Source organism: Nuphar pumila, chromosome 17 (genome assembly GCF_984573655.1).
Source record: "Nuphar pumila chromosome 17, dmNupPumi1.hap1.1, whole genome shotgun sequence".
NCBI classification, from domain to species: domain Eukaryota; kingdom Viridiplantae; phylum Streptophyta; class Magnoliopsida; order Nymphaeales; family Nymphaeaceae; genus Nuphar; species Nuphar pumila.
Genome location: NC_143265.1, coordinates 13,409,160 through 13,426,387, shown reverse-complemented (window position 1 = coordinate 13,426,387; position 17,228 = coordinate 13,409,160). Strand labels below are relative to the sequence as shown.

The window sequence follows — 17,228 nt, the reverse complement described above, 5'->3', positions numbered from 1 at the left end:
TCGATGTGTGGTTTCACACATCGGGTCCTGCTTTATGTTATTTAGTTTGTCGTCGCATTATAATGTGCACAGGCTCCAGCTTTCTACAATTTATTTAGCTCGATGTGTGGTTTCACACATCGGTCTCTGCTTTATGTCATTTACTTTATCGTCGCGCTATAATCTATACAGGCTATTACTTATGCAACTTATTTAGCTTGATATGTGGTTTTCACACATCGGGCCCTACCTTGTGTCGTTTATCTTATCGTCGAGCTTAAATGTACACAGACTTATGTTTTTAACAAGGAATGCAGTTTTGCACACTCCTGTCTGCTTTAAATTACGCTAGCATATATGTATTTAAGGATGCAAATTTACGCATCCTCACCATAATTCAATTTTCTTGAAAGAATCCCCAAGTAAGATTTCAAACTCGCATTTCCCCGATGTCTTGAAAAGTAAAACAGATATTTTACAGTTGCATATTCGCAACACTCGACAGTTTCATACATAGCCTACCCCAAGTTTATGGCAAGACTCCCTTGCATGCTTGAACCAATGATGTCACGTTCATTCTTATCGAACTGACCATCTAGCATTGTAAAGTTTCTCTATAACTCCTTTTCCAAACTGATCTCGACTTAAGGCACGCGATATCGTTGTGGGTGGGGTTTCCTTTTGAGGAAACCCGCATTGTCCCCATCATTTTGGTACTGTTAGACATGCACGACATGTTAGTACAACAATGAATGAACTAAAGGTTTATTATGATCACAATGTACGACATAGCACCAGAGCATGTAGAATGGGTCGTCAGTTAAAATAAGGTCTGATATACCCATTCGTTTCTTTGGTTCTGTCAAGAGAGAGGATAAGATGGTACAAAAACTCTGATAGACAAGTTGTTAACAACTATGCTCCTCGAGTAGCAATGACTCGGAGTCATCCGTCATCAGAATTAGGGGACTAGGCTACCAAATATTATCCTAGGTGGTAGATTCTCATTGACTTCTGCAGAAGTTCGGATGCATACCTTGTTGTTTATGCCTTTGGAGAATTCTCTCTCGATCAATAGGTCATCCCCTTAGGAGCGGACTCAGCTAGTTGTCTGGGGTATCAAAATACATAAAATAATAACCCCACGAACAGTCTCAGTTGTTTCTACGTTTTATCTTGTGCGTACCCACTGGTCAATAATTATCGAAACAAGATTACCATGCTCATTTTACTTATTTTGAAACTACACATCGCGAAAAGAATAACGCACATGTTAGTCTTGTTCTGGCTTTTGATATCTATGCACCTACCAGGCTTTCATAAGTCTGACTCGTTTTATAGGATACAGGTGATGATTAGGTTGATGCGGGAGACGATGGCGCGATGACGTGATGATATCAAGAACCTACTCTCTCTCTCTGTTGTTTCGCTCCTAAGCACGTTTTTTGTAATTTTGCATAAGAGTTTCTTTTATAATACCTCATTTTGTGTAAACTTTAATTATCAAAAACTTTATTTTGAATCTATGTGGTTCCAATGATTGTATGGAGATACAAATCCATTATGTAAAGAAAAGTTCGCCTATAATGAGCCAAAGGTTTGTTGACTTATTCTTTCAAACATTGTTTTCCGTTGAACTGCTATTTTAAACTCTAAAAAAGGGTTGATTGCAAAGTTTCAAATTTTTCTTAAAAAGTTTACAAATTCGGGATTTTGGGGCGTTATACCAACAGCTAGTTGAACCAGCTTCAATAGCTATATTACTTTTAAAGCAGTAATATTTAAAAAAATCAAAAATCAAAAAAGTTATCAGTACCTAGTGGATTGACACCTATTACAAAAGTGAAATGACTGAAATATCCCTAATGGGTATTTCAGTTTATATACACAGAAGTATATCTAAATATACATATATATATATATATATATACATCTTAACAATATATATATTGAATATATATATATATACACAATACATTTTAACATCTCATTTTTTGAAATTGTTGTGCCGTACCCTCCATACCCTTACATGTACCCATACTCGCACTCGTACCCATGTGACATAGGAAAGAAGATGAGGAAGGATGGAGAAAGAAGAAAAAGTGCACGGTCGTCGGGGAGAGAGAGAGAGAGAGAGAGAGAGAGAGCATACTATGGCTTGATACCACTTTTCTATTCCTCATTAGTCTAATATCATGGTATTGGAAGAAATCATCAAAATACCATTTCAATGAAACATAAGGACTGTTCCACTGAAAAAAAAGACACTCAAGTCAAACTTTTGACAATCTCTTTTAACATTCCTCCCATCAAGGTGTGGCAAATATATTTAGCATCACCAACTTGCTAACAATTGCAACAAGTCTTGATCCCCTAACAGCCTTTGTGAAGATATCACCCAACTGTTCAATAGACTTCACTCACAAAGTGACAATCTATGTCAATAAGTTTTTATCCTCCGCATGGAATACTAGTTTGGTAGCTATGTGATGACTACACTATTACCACAATGGGCGAATATAGGTAGAACTACCTTTTCTCCTAACTCTTCAAGGATGTACTTTAACCATGGTGCCAGCAACAGTGGAAGTGGCTATATACTTTGTCTCAGTAATCGATATTGATACTGCATCATGTCTTTTGTTTCTCACGAAACTAAAGTGTCTCCAACTCATACATAATAACCTTGTGGTATACATTTTATCATCTAGAGAACAGGCCTAATCTACATGAGCCTACACTTGTATATGGTTCCTGAGCAATATTCCTCTCCGAAAAATCTGTTTAAAGTACCTAAAACAGGAGATATCCTGCCTAAGAATGGTGAAGTAAATGAGTAATCATGCCCAATGAATGCATAAATTTCTGTAAACTTCAATGCCATGTTGGAGCAAGTGTTAGTGACCTTATTGAGGAAGATGTGCAGATTCTTCAACAGTAGAGGACAAAGTGGCAGTCACTCCAACAGTATATCACCCCCTGCCACTAGGAGGAGCAGCCTCAAGAAGGTGGTTTACAAGACTAGGGTGAGAGATTGGCAGTTTTTTCTCGCCTAGAACAACCTTAGGCAGCCAGCCTGATATACATTCAGACATGCTTGCAAGCAGATGATCGAGCAGGCAGACCTAGGAATTGAGTGATTCTGTTAGACCATGCCACAAATCTGGACCAGATACATATCCAGAATTCAATCCATGACACAGGTCATGAATCCACATAATGAGAGATGTGAGATGTCAGATAAGAGACTATGTTGGACGTGTCATAGTGTGCCTCTATTGTAATTGTCTGCTAGTTTGGTTATGTAACTGATTGATGGGCATATTTGTAAATTGGCACTGCTGCAACTTATTATAAATATGACACTAATAGATTGTCCAACCTTAACATATAAATTCAGAAAGGGTTTTGGATTTGGCTGCTCATATTCCTCTCTTCCTCCTGTCTCTTTCTCATAATATTTTCCTTTCTTTTATGAGACTTGAATGCCATTCAATGCGGCAAATTCCTTTCAGTTTCAGGTTATGGCAGATGCCATTACCAGCATACGAACTGATTATAAGATGCCCTCTTGCCATGCATTGAAGAGAAAGATCTTAAAGTGAAGCAATTCAGAGTCTTGAAGACTAGGAGCTATACCATTATGGAAGATGGATGAATAGACTAACAACAAAATTAGGTCAACTTTTTAGCCTCTCACCCTAAGGGAGTTATGTTCTTAAGATCTATTGATATGTCCAATAGACATATTTCTATAGAAGAGTAGGCCGATATATCGCTCCAATGTTGTGCAACCCATTACTGATAATGCAGCAAATTTTAAGGCTGCTGGGACAGTGGTGGTCCAAAGATTTTGTTTAGTGCCCATGTGCAGCGCATTGTATTGATCTCATACTTGAACACAGTAGAGATGGGATTTTTTAGGAAATTTTCAAATAGCCACCAAACTTTTGGGTCTAATTCATGTGCACACCAAAAGTTTTGGCGTTTTTAATTTCTCACCAAAGATTTTGCATGGATTAAGCAAATGACGCTCAGTTTAATTGCCTCCAATAACTTCTGTTATTTATTTATTAAAATGGCCATCCTACCCATACACCTTTCTCAAATGAGAGAGCCTAGTTATTAGGAAACTTGTCTTGCCTTCATATAAGGCACAACCTCTCTCTCTCTCTCTCTCTCTCTCTCTCTCTCTCTCTCTCTCTCTCTCTCTCTCTCTCTCTCTCTCTCCACTTCGGCTTCCAAAAGTGTGAATGGGCGAACAGACTCTGGAAGGTTCCATGTAAGGCATCTTCTTCTTGGTTGCAGTCAGGCGACATTCATGCGTTTTCACTCTCACATACTACACACATGATATTTTCTTCTTTTATTTTGTTTATGTTATAGCTGCTAGAGCAAGAACAAGGAGCAGGAATCAGAAACAGGAAGCGCCCATTTCAAAACAAGACACGAACATGCACATCCAATTATTTTGCCAGTAAAAAGCAACACACACACACCCATATATATATAGAGAGAGAGAGAGAAAGAGAGAGTGTGTGTTCCAGACCATTTATCAACCAAACCATCCCAGACCTCTTTAGAAAACATATTTGTGCAAGTTTTTTGCTTAATCCAAACCTGTAGACGTGTTTATCATTGTTTATTTACTAAAAACCATGATTTGGATCGAATCAATTTAACAAGAATTCTTGATTTTTAGTTAATCAAGTTTTTTATACAATATATAATTATATACCGTTGATTTTTTCATTGAGCTAAAAACACATCTAAACATCAAAAAATGCTTAAACTAATACATATTTTCTACTAAATAAAGCATAGACGTCACATGTATGGGTTTAGATTAAACAAAAAACACATGCAAGTATGTTTTCTAAAGGGGTCTGGGAGATAAATGGTCTGGAAGATACATCTCTCTCTCTCTCTCTCTCTCTCTCTCTCTCTCTCTCTCTATATATATATATATATATATATATATATATATATATATATATATCAGAAATGCTTCTTCTAAAATCCTATACTCTATCAAATGAATTGCTGCAACTTAACCAAAACATGTAAGATGCAGTCTTATCTTTTCCTCAAGATGATTCACAAAGCCTGGTTAACAACATAATAAACTAAACATTATATACTTTGTACAAATCATAAAATTATATATACTAGTTAGAGAAAAAAAATATTCCAGGAACAACCAATATGCAAGAAATCCATTGTATCTTACTCAATCACACTTGTGAGTCACTGAATGGCATCCATTAAATTTGAATATAACAAAAATTAATGTAACTTGTAAAAGAAAAACGTTACAACTCTGAATCATTTCCATCAGATAACTGTAATGCACATAGAAAACACGAAAAGCATAAAGGAAAAAGCTCAGAAACCTTGATGATGAAGCTAGAGCAAAGGTGTAAAGCAGTTGAAAATGAGACACCATAGGTGGATGATTGATCGAGGCTCTACGAATGGCAGCTTCTTTGGCTACTGTTAACCATTCAGGAGTTGCAATATTTGCAGCCTCTCCACAGTTAAAACCTACACAAAATTAAAATGTTAATTGTTAGAATGCTACTAACTCCAGACTCCAAGTTCAAGCCTCTGAAACTCAGGGGAACATGATAAATCCATCTCAAAAATAAAAAGTTAATTATTAGAATGTTAGCAACTCCATATTCCAAGGACAGGACTCTGAAACTGAAGGAAACATGACAATAACTTGCACCACAGACATCAAATCATTGATAAAAAGGTTAGGTGAGATTTATTCTGTTATCTGCAAAGCCTATGGAAATGCTAAATCTAAAGCAAAGTGTAGTTCAATGAACAAAATTATTAATATAAGAGATAGTTTTTAAAAATCATGATTATTCTGATTAATTTTATTCAACACAACTATGTGTGGCAGAGGCACAGCCTTCTCATGGCAAGTCCATGCGCCTACGTTCTGAGAAGCACGCCTTCAAGCTTTCAGTTTTACAAAGTGATTTCAGGAAGCCAGCCATGCATAGCTTTGAATTCATTTTATTCATGGTAGAGAACAAGGTAGCTCTGATGGAGAATCTTCTGGATATAGCATATGATGATGACATTGGAAAGAGAAAAGCAAGACTGAGGGATACATATCTTTTTCTCAAGATACAGTACCAATGAATTCCCAAAAATAAATCATGTAGGCATTTCATCCTAGTTATCTAAGATAAACTTATCAATTGAATCAACTATCACAAGGGTTCTAAGTGCATCTCACTGTTGAGTCTTATGTAATATAGGTGGTTTACCAGTCTTGTACTACCCTTTGTTATTAAACATTCTTTTGTACATTACCTTATTGTTAAGGGATAGTTTAGTCTTATATTTATTTTGTTTCTCTTTTACTTTGTAACATTGAGTCTTAATGAAACTTCTTCAAGACTTCTCGTCTCATCTCTCTTGCGTGCTTCTTCTTCTCCAGGTTTGATATGGTATCAGAGCCATAATCAAGAGGAGAGAGGGCTGTGTGAGGGTGCATTGGGGAGGAGAGAAGCTTTGTTACAGTTCCGCTACATTGTCATCTTGGTTTGTGTGCCTCGAAAGTGGCATCCGTACAATTTTGGGGATTTCATCAGTTCGAGGTATGCATTTGCTAGAGAATGATTTTAGAAGCCATACAAACCAAAAATCGTGGAGATCGGTTGAGATTTGGAATTTCTGTGATTTTTTCGTATTTTCTGGATTTGGGGGTGAACTGTGTCCAGTTTGAAGAAATATGTCGCTTTCAATCTTATCGAGGGTTCTTAGTGGCTCAGATTTATCATAATCTGATCTTTCTGGGGTGGATAAGCATTGATACCAGTTTTGGGTATTGTTTTAGCGATTTGGCAGAAATTTGGTGAATTTTTTAGACCCTAAAGCTGGCGGTAAACTGTTTTTGGACCCATACTGCTGGTTTGACTGATATATCAGTCTTAGTTTTGGTGCTTTTGATATTCCCTCAGCTCTGGTGTGTAAATCGTGGCATCTGGTCAGTTTATTTTGCAGTTTTGTGCAAGCATAATGATGGTTCTTGGTCATTTGGTCACCATCTAGTTGTGTAGCTTTTGTTGGTGTCTGGTTGGATTGAACCATCTCTATGTTGCTATCGTGATTTGATTAGCATACATATTGGTACTTGTTCTTGTTGCATTGCATCTTTTGTGCAGACATTCAATATATTGTAGTTTGGGGGTTGTGGTGTGAGATGGAGAAAAGAGAAGGAATTCAGATACTTCTTGTGAAACTTGACAGGACAAACTTGCTTATTGGGCGGACTTTATGACTGCAATAATACTAGGAAAAGGGCTTGGAGGATACTTGGATGGCTCAAACGTGAAACCCAAGTCCACTGCTCATTTTGACAAAGCAAGAAGAATGGGTTGTGAATAGTGTAAGGGTCAAGGCTTGGATTCTAGGTTCAGTAGAGCAGAAAATAGCTATGAATCTCTCCAAGTTTCAGGAAGCCAAAGAATCTTTGATGTACCTCAGACAAGTCTACAAGCAAGAGAATTTGGCAAGACACTATTAGTTCACTCAAGAATTGAGGACTATGCGCCAAGAAAATAAGTTAATTGAAAATTTGTATTCGAATATGCAAAGAATTTGAGATGCCCTTGCACTTATAGAGGGCCAAACAAAATGTGAAAAATGTGTGAAGTGTGAGACATGTACTTCATGTCAAACATGTATATGGCTTCTTGACCAACATAAGGAAACTGATAGGGTTATTGAGTTCCTTATGGTGCTTAAATCAGAGTTTGATGGAACAAGGAGTATCATTCTCCATTATTCTCACTTACCCTCTGTCACCAGGATCTTAGCAGAGTTGATTGAAGAAGAGACCAAGATGAAGTCGCTTGGAACCTATTCATCCGGTGACAATGTCATGGCAGCCTCTCGACAACTGAGTGGCAGAGGTGATGAAAGAGTTGAGGGAAGAGGTGATATGAGTTTTAGAGGAAGAGGTGACCTTAGCTCTATTCAATGTCACTACTATAAGAATTTTGGTCATATAAAAAATTATTGTCCAATTCTCAAAAAAAGAAGATGGAGTCTAATGCACCATCTTCTGATAGTGAGGGCATAAAGCCCAAAGATGATCACTGTAACATTGGCACTCAATCTTTTGGTCTATCAGTTGCAAGAGCTTCAAAATCGTTAGGTGGTGGTCAGCTTCAGTTGTTGGAAAATGTGCAACAACAAATGCAATAGCAGATTCAGCAATTGCAACTTCTTGCCCAATCAGTAGCCCCGCTCTCTACTACCCATGCCTCTTCCTTTGTTACTGCTTTCTGAAGTATCTCAGGTTGTTCCTCTAATTGGTTAATAGACTCAGGGGCTTCATATCATATGACAGCCTTGCAGTGACATTTTTTTGCACTGCAAATGGTTCTTTTATGTTTGTCTCAAAAGTAGGTTTTTGTACCATGTTCCATCTCTTGCTATGAATCTTATTTTTGTTGGTCAAATTATCAAGCTTAACTGTAATGTTACATTTTCCTTTTAGTTGTGTGGTGCAGGATCAGTAGTCAGGAAAGAAGATTGGAATTAGCCATACAAGAAGAGACATACTATTTGGACTCGATTTATATGAGTGAGCAGAAGAAGCCTGGGATCAGATTGAGAGCTTCTGTCATAGATGAGTTTGTTTTGTGCACCAGAGACTGGGTCATATTTCCAATTCTAGGTTAGCAAAAGTTGGTTTCTTCAAGAAGTTATGTTCTAGGTTAGCAAAAGTTGGTTTCTTCAAGAAGTTATGGTGAGCCTAAATTAGTGAGCCTAAATTAGTTGCATCAAATCATGTTAAAGACTGTAAAAGTTATAGGTTGGCAAAGGGTCATGAATTTTCATTCGGATCAAATGACAGGAAATCAAAAAGTTTTTTTTGATCTAGTGCATTCTGATGTATGGGGTCCTTGTTAAAATATGATGTATATTTATATATATATATAGAGAGAGAGAGAGATTATGACACATACACATATATATAATATATATATATATGTCTATGTGTCTATCTACATATATAAATATATATATTTATTTTGTAAAACCCGATAAGGGTATTTTTGTCATTTCACCTGTACACGCATATCATTGATATGCTTTCTTTTCTTTCTTTCTTTTTCCTTTATTCTTTTTCCTTTTTGTTTTTTAGTTTTTCTTTTTTCATTTGAGAGGGGTCCACATAGAGTCGTTCCCTCCAACGGTCATAAATATGACCGTTGGAGGGGCTCCAACGACTCTATGGGAGCCCCTCCTTGGGTCCCTTGCTGTGTATAAATAAGGGGCATGTCCCCATGTATTTTCCAAGCTTCTAGTGAAGCATTCAATGAAGTGAAATATATTTTTTTAGCTCTTTTTGTGCTTGACCACTTTTGTGGTTTATTTTGCCCTTTTTGTGGCCTCTTGTGTATGTGCGTGCTTCCGTGCTTTCGCTTGGAGACTTCGCCCTTTTCATTTGGCACTTCATTACATGGTATCAGAGCCAGGTTAAGAAGGCTTCATCGGATCCTCCCTTGACAAGTAATACATCTCCTCTCTCTTGTCTTATAAATTCTTTCTCTAAATGGCCAACAAAGATGCAAAAATCGATCTCTCATTCAAATTGGATGGGACCAATTACCGCATGTGGGCGGCCGCTATGGAGAATAATCTCAAAGGTAAAAAGCTTTGGGGTTACGTATGTGGAACCATTCCGGAACCACAATTGAAGTTAACTAAATTTGAAGGAGGTGAGGAAAAAGCTTTGAACGAAGAAGAAAAGGAAAAGGCTATTCTTGATTACTCTTCTAAAATGGAAGATTGGGAAAGTGAGCATGCTAAAATCTTAGCATGGTTCATAAACAATGTCGAATCGAAGATTTGTGCAAACCTTGCAAAATTCAAAAAGGCTAATGAAGCATGGTTTTTTATGAAAGGCATGTACACCCAAAGAGACCTTGCTAGGCATTTTTTTCTACAAGAAAAGGTAAGAACTACCAAGCAAGGTGATATGAGCATTAGGGACTACTATAGTGCCCTATCCTCTTTATGAGATGAACTTGTCCTTCTCGAACCGCAATGGGAAGGAAGTGTTATTGCCATGAGACAAGAGCAAATGGAAAAAAAAGGTTCTTTCAATTTATTCATGGGCTTCGTCCCGAATTTGAACAACTTAGAGGATCCCTACTTCATAGGGCCTCTACTCCTCTAAGCGATATTTTGGCCGACTTATGTCAAGAAGAAACCTGTTTGGCCTTGAAAAGAGATGTTGATGAAGAGCATGCCGTGTCTAGACCCGGCAACAATGTAAGATCATATAAACCACCACATTTTTGGAAGAATAATGGTGGTGGAGGAAGAAAAATCATTTGTCATAATTGTAATGAACCGAGCCATATTCATCCCGATTGCCCTAGATTCAAAAAGAATGTGGCTTCCGTGGGGAAAACTCCTCCAATCGTCAATGAAGATTCAAAGAAGGATGGTGACATAAAGGAGTCCATCGCTCATCTAACCGAAACTCTTCAACAATTTATAAAGATGAACGCCTCTACATCATCATCTTCACCTTCCACTTCTGGTGCCGCCATCTCCTCTTTTCCAGGTATGACTTCTTGGATTCTTGATTCGGGTGCCTCTTTCCATATGACTCCAAATGCATCACTTTTATCAAAACCAAGTCTCAATAAATTTAAATCATATGTATCTACCGCCGATAGAACATCTTTAAATGTTGAAGGCATTGGAAACCTTGAGAAAACTTATGACCAAAACAAAGAATTTTTTGTCCCCAAAATCCGAATTATTCCAAAACTTAATCTAAATCTCTTTTCCGTCTCTCAAATTACCGATTTTGAATGTAATGTCTCGTTTTCACCAACCCATTGCTATGTGCAGGATCTCCGGTCCGGGAAGCGGATTGGGCAAGGCCATAGAAGAGGGGACCTTTACTATATGGATTTTTTGTCTTTGCCATCCAAATCATTTTGTAATCATGTTCAATCCAAAGATATTGAGACTTGGCATAAGAGACTTGGACACCCTAGTATTTCCAAGTTATACCTTTTTCCGTTTTTGGAAAAATTTTGTAATACAAATACATTTACATGCAATGATTGTATTCTTGGGAAAATTCACTCTCTTCCATATTCTCATAGGAGTTTTGTGTCAAAAAGGCCCTTTGAACTTGTGCATTCCGATGTATGGGGACCGGCACCCGTTATGTCCAAAGGAGGCTTCTCTTTCTATGTGTCTTTTATTGATGATTTTACTAGATACACATGGGTTTACATTATCAAGAATAAATCTGATGTCTTCACTAATTTTAAAGAGTTTCACGCTCTTGTTCAAAATCAATTCCAACACAATATAGCCACTTTTAGATCCGACTCGGGAGGAGAGTACATGTCTAAAGATTTTCAAAATTATTTTAAAACAAATGGAATTTTGCACCAACGATCTTGTCCTAAAACTCCGCAACAAAATGGTCTTGCGGAAAGGAAGCATAGACATTTAATCGAAACCACAAGAACTCTTCTTGTGTCTAAAAATGTTCCTAAAAACTTTTGGGCCGAAACTCTTCTTACCGCAACATATCTTGTAAATCGTATGCCCTCTTCTTCTTTAAAAAATGTTTCGCCCTTTGAAAAATTATTTAAAATTACTCCAGATTTTAATAGACTAAGAATCTTTGGATGCAAATGTTTTGTACTTAGTCAAGGACAAGATAAGTTGTCACCTAAAGCTATTGAATGTGTGTTCATTGGCTATGGTGAGAATCAAAAAGGCTATAGATGCTATGATATTCGAAACAATAAACTATATGTGTCGAGAAATGTAAACTTCATTGAAGAACAAAACGGTTTCGATATCCACACATCTAAGGAAGACATCGATTATTCTTTTTATTCGACTTAGCTCCTAGAATTGAGTCCCCTGAGGCAATTACTTGTGATACTAGTGATGGAATTTTACATTATAATGATATACCACAACATGATAATACTTCTCAAAATGAAAACCTTAATGATATAAATGTATATACCCGGCGGATAGGAAATGAACATCAACCTGCTATTAACAGATACTCTCAAGACTTCTCTTTAGAAGAATCTATTGACAACAATCCACCTAGGAGATCTTCTCGTACTAGTAGGCCACCACAAAAATTTGTGTCTTATGAATCTTTTTCTCCGAATTATAGGGTTTGTCTCATGTTAATACATTTGTATCATGAGCCTACCTCATTTAAGGAAGCTAAAGATCACCCACATTGGATTGAAGCTATGAAAATCGAATTAGAGGCTCTTAACAAGGCCCAAACCTGGAGCATTATTCCTCAACCTTTAGGAAAAAAGGCAATTGAGTGTAGATGGGTATATAAAGTCAAAACCAAATGTGATGGGTCTCTTGAAAGATACAAAGCTCGCTTGGTTGCAAAAGGCTACGCCCAAGAATATGGGATTGATTATGAAGAAACCATTGCTCCTGTAGCCAGAATGACTAGTGTACGAACCCTAATTGCTTTAGCATCCATGAAACAACGGCCGATATATCAACTTGATGTTAAAAATGTGTTCCTAAATGGAACTCTGTGTAAATAAGTTCTTATGGACCCTCCGCCGGGTCTTGAAATTGGGAAAGGCAATATTCTAAGATTAAACAAAGCTCTTTATGGTTTAAAACAAGCACCAAAAGCTTGGTATGATCTTTTTAGCAAAGTAGTTCTTGATAATGGTTTCTCCTCATGTTACACAGATACTGCTTTGTTTGTTAAATCTTCTAATGAATACATAACAATTTTGTTATTATATGTTGATGACATGATTATCACAGGTAATGATAAGAAAGGTATTCATCTTATTAAAAATATTCTTAAGAAAAAATTGATATGTCTGATCTTGGTTTTCTAAGGTATTTCTTAGGAATTGAAGTCGCATACTCCCCCAAGGGGTATGTCCTATCTCAGATGAAACTTGCCTCTGACATTATTGCTAGGTCTGGGCTGACAGATGACAAAAGGGTGGAGACTCCAGAAGTGATCAATGCCAAGATGAGAGCCAATGATGGCACTCCTTTAGCAGACCCCACGCCTTATCGTCAATTGATTGGATCTCTAACATATTTATCTATCACCAGGCCTGACATTTCACATGCAGTTCATAGTGCAAGCCAATTTCAGACTGCTCCTACCACTTCTCACATGGCAGCAGTAACGAGGATTATCAGATACTTAAAAAATTTTATAACTAAGGGAGTATTCTTATCCTCTTCTTCACCTCTTACTTTACTTGCATATACTGACTCTGATTGGGGGGTAACCCCAATTATCGTATTTCTACCACAGGTTATTGCGTGTTTCTTGGTGAGTCGCTTATCTCCTGGAGGTGTAAGAAGCAGCGTAAAGTTTCTCTCTCATCTACTGAAGCAGAATATCGCCCGATGGCCACTACCACAACTGAGATTATATGGTTAAGAAGCTTACTTAAAGATATGGGTGTCTCATTCTCAACTCCTTCAAAGTTGTGTTGTGACAACAAGAGCTCTATTTATATTGCTAGCAATCACACTTTTCATGAACGAACGAAGCATATTGAGATGGACTGTCATTATGTTCGAGATGAGTTCTTACGGGGCACCATTCAACTCCCATATGTTCCTACCGAATATCAGTTGGCGGACTTCTTCACCAAAGCTTTGCCTTCGCCTCGCTTCTACTTCCTTCTTAGCAAACTCTCGGTGATTTCACCGTGTGTTTGAGGGGGGGTGTTAAAATATGATGTATATATATATATATAGATTACGACACATACACATATATATAATATATATATGTCTATGTGTCTATCTGCATATATAAATATATATATTTATTTATTTTGTAAAACCTGATAGGGGTATTTCTGTCATTTCACCTGTACACGCATATCATTGATATGCTTTCTTTTCTTTCTTTTTCCTTTATTCTTTTTCCTTTTTGTTTTTTTAGTTTTTCTTTTTTCATTTGAGAGGGGTCCACATAGAGTCGTTGGACCCCTCCAACGGTCATAAATATGACCGTTGGAGGGGCTCCAACGACTCTATGGGAGCCCCTCCTTGGGTCCCTTGCTGTGTATAAATAAGGGGCATGTCCCCATGTATTTTCCAAGCTTCTAGTGAAGCATTCAATGAAGTGAAATATATTTTTTGACCTCTTTTTGTGCTTGACCACTTTTGTGGTTTATTTTGCCCTTTTTGTGGCCTCTTGTGTATGTGTGTGCTTCCGTGCTTTCGCTTGGAGACTTCGCCCTTTTCATTTGGCACTTCATTACAGTCCTTTGCTTGTTTTGTCAAAAGAAGGATCATTGTATTTTGTTACCTTCATAGATGATTGAACAAGATTTACCTAGTTATATTTTATAAAAAATATAAGTGAACTTTTTGAAATCTTTAAGAGCTTTGTGTTATGATTGAGAATCAATTTGCAGCTAAGATTAAGACACTTCAAACTGATTCTGGTGGTGAATATGTCAGTTGTGCATTTAAAAAGTTCCTTCAGGAAAAAGTTGTAGTCAATCAAAGATCTTGTCCCTACACTCCTGAGCAAAATAAAGTGGTTGAAAGAAAGAATAGACATATCATGAAAACAACAAGAGCTTTTCTTTTGGGGGTAAAGTGCCCAAAGTGTTTTAGGAAGATACGGTTCAACTGAGTATCTATCAGATAAATTGTATGCCCTCAAGTATGCTTAAGGGCATATCTCCCTTTCAAAAATTATACAGACAACTTATAGATATAGAGATAAGTTGTCTCCCAAACTATTAAGTGTTGCTTTCTTGGTTTTGCTAATGGTCAAAAAGGCGACAAGTGTTATGATCCTATTGGAAAGAGGGTGTGGGTATCCTGACATGTTGTCTTTCATGAGGATATGTTATATTTTAGCCAGCATGGAGAAAAGACAAGAAATGAGTCTGACTTGTTCTTCTTGATTCCTTTTTGTGAAAAGGAAGGTGCAAACAAAAGGGTAGAGATTCAAGGAGAGAAGGTTCAGCCTAAAGATAGTCGGTTTAGACAAACCTTGTAATGTTCGCGAAAAAAAAAATCCAAGTCCGACACGTGTCGGACACGCGCTAGGCACGTGTCTCGGTCGACCGACGATACCGGATCCGAGCCAAACCCGGATCCGAGCCCAGCCCGGTGAAAAGAAGGCATTATTATCTTCATTGTGTATGTCTGACCCGATCCATTTGTATAATGGATCGGGTCCAGATCCAGTTCATGTATTGTAAATTATCATTTTGTAAAAGGATATTTTCGTACCCTAATGTTTTACACTTTATTTTAAATAGAATGAGAGGGCAGTCACGATGGACTGAACCCTCCTTCATCTGGAATCTCTCTCTCTCCCTCTCTTCTCTTCTCTCACTGTCGATTAGGGTTTCATTCTTTCATGGTATCAGAGCAAGGCGTGGATCTGCGTGAAGAAAGCCCGGCGTGGATCTGCGTGAATCTGCGTGAAGAAAACCCAGCGTGGATCTGCATCAGCCGTAAATCTGTGTGAGCAAATCCCAGCGTGAGCCCATCAGCGTCAGCAGAGTGGATTTATCAGCCGTGAATCTTGAAGAAAGCTCAGATTCATCAGCCGTGAATCTGTGTGAATCTGGGCGTGAATACTCAGCCGTGAATACCCAGCCGTGAATCGGCGTGATTCTGGAACTTTCATCAGTGTGCCAACCGTGAATCTGCGTGATTCTGGAACCTTCATCAGTGTGTTTCTGGAACTTTCATCAGCCGTGAATCCCCAGCGTGAATCTGCCTGATTCTGATTCTTTCATCAGTCGTGAATACCCAGTTTGAATCTGCCTGATTCTAGTTCTTTCATCAGTGTGTTTCTACCAACAAAATTTGTGTCTAATAAAATCAGGTTCCCCCTTTCCTTTGTGAAAATTCGATCATCTCTCCATCCGTGGTTAATTTCTGCTATTCTCTTGTTGCTTTTCCTACAGTTAATTTCTGCTAATCATTGTCAATCTACCTCTCTTGATCTGTGATTTCCTCCTGCTGTTTTTCTTGTTGTTTTTCCCTGCATTTAATATGTGTTTTCCTGCTACCTGCTAATCACTGTCAATCTGTAATTTCCTTTCTACTACTTTGTATCTTTTGTTGATTCTAAAGAGAACTGTCTACTAGTAGCCATCCTCATCTGAAGAAGTTAGCCGAGTTCATCAAATGGAATTTACTCATGGGCAATCATGCCTGTCCTCAAGTTTTCTTGGTCAACTAGTTTCTGAAAAATTGAATAACTGCAATTTATTAACCTGGAAAAGACAGATTATTCCGTTTATAAAGAGTCAGGACCTCTCTGGTCACTTGGATGGATCGGTCCCACCGCCTCCAGAATTCCTTTCGCAAGAAAAGGCAGATGATAAAGGAGAACAATCTGTTGTTCTTCACAAGAATCCAGAATATGTTGCTTGGATGAAGAGAGATCAATCGCTAGTGGCATACATCACTTCAACTCTTTCACAGGAGGTCCTTATTGCTCTTCCTGATGATTGTTCGGCAAAGGAACTGTGGGATATGTTAGCTCAAACATATTCACAAATTTCTGAGGCAAGAATCATGTTTCTTGAGCGAGAATTTCAAATGCTGAAGAAAGATTCCATGTCTATTATGGAATACCTGAATAAAATGAAAGGCATCACAGATCAGTTGGCGGTTGTTGGGTGTCTTGTCAGTGAAAAAGATAAAGTACAACAAACCTTGAGTGGATTGGGGCCAGACTATCATGTTATGACGACAACCTTACTATGTCTACCAGAACTTCCAAAGTTTGAAGATCTTCGTGCAAAATTATTGCAATATGAGATGAATCTGAAAGGTTCCTCTGAAACCTCTCATGGGAATTCCGGAACACGAGATGTGCTGGCTATGGGAATAAGTTATGGTCGAGGTAGAGGAAGTTCTTTTCGAGGAAAAGGAGGCCAAGGGAAAAATAACTATGGAGGTCGTGGCATTCTTTCAACACCCAATGTCCAGGGACAACGACCCATTCCCACCTGCTTCCTATGCAACAAGAAAGGGCACATTAAAGCGAATTGTTGGTTTAATCCCCAAAACAAAGGGAAAGCTCCACAAGCAAAGACTAAAAGGGATGGAGAAGTAAAAGAGTTACTGTTGGTAGCTTTGGCAGGATTAAATATGAAGCAAAATGACAAAGGAATTTGGTATGTCGACTCCGGAGCAGCTACTCATGTTACAGGTGA

The 17,228-nt window shown here is 37.8% G+C and overlaps 1 protein-coding gene across 1 annotated transcript in view; it reads right to left on the bottom strand.

Moving 5' to 3' along the window:
* Positions 1 to 17,228, bottom strand: part of LOC149811673 (lysine-specific demethylase JMJ705-like) — a 78,565-nt gene that overhangs the window by 36,725 nt on the left and 24,612 nt on the right. Inside the window, exon 4 of the mRNA XM_089992537.1 lies at positions 5,373 to 5,523. Coding sequence (XP_089848663.1) covers positions 5,373 to 5,523 — 151 coding nt within the window. The remainder of the gene's footprint in view (positions 1 to 5,372; positions 5,524 to 17,228) is intronic.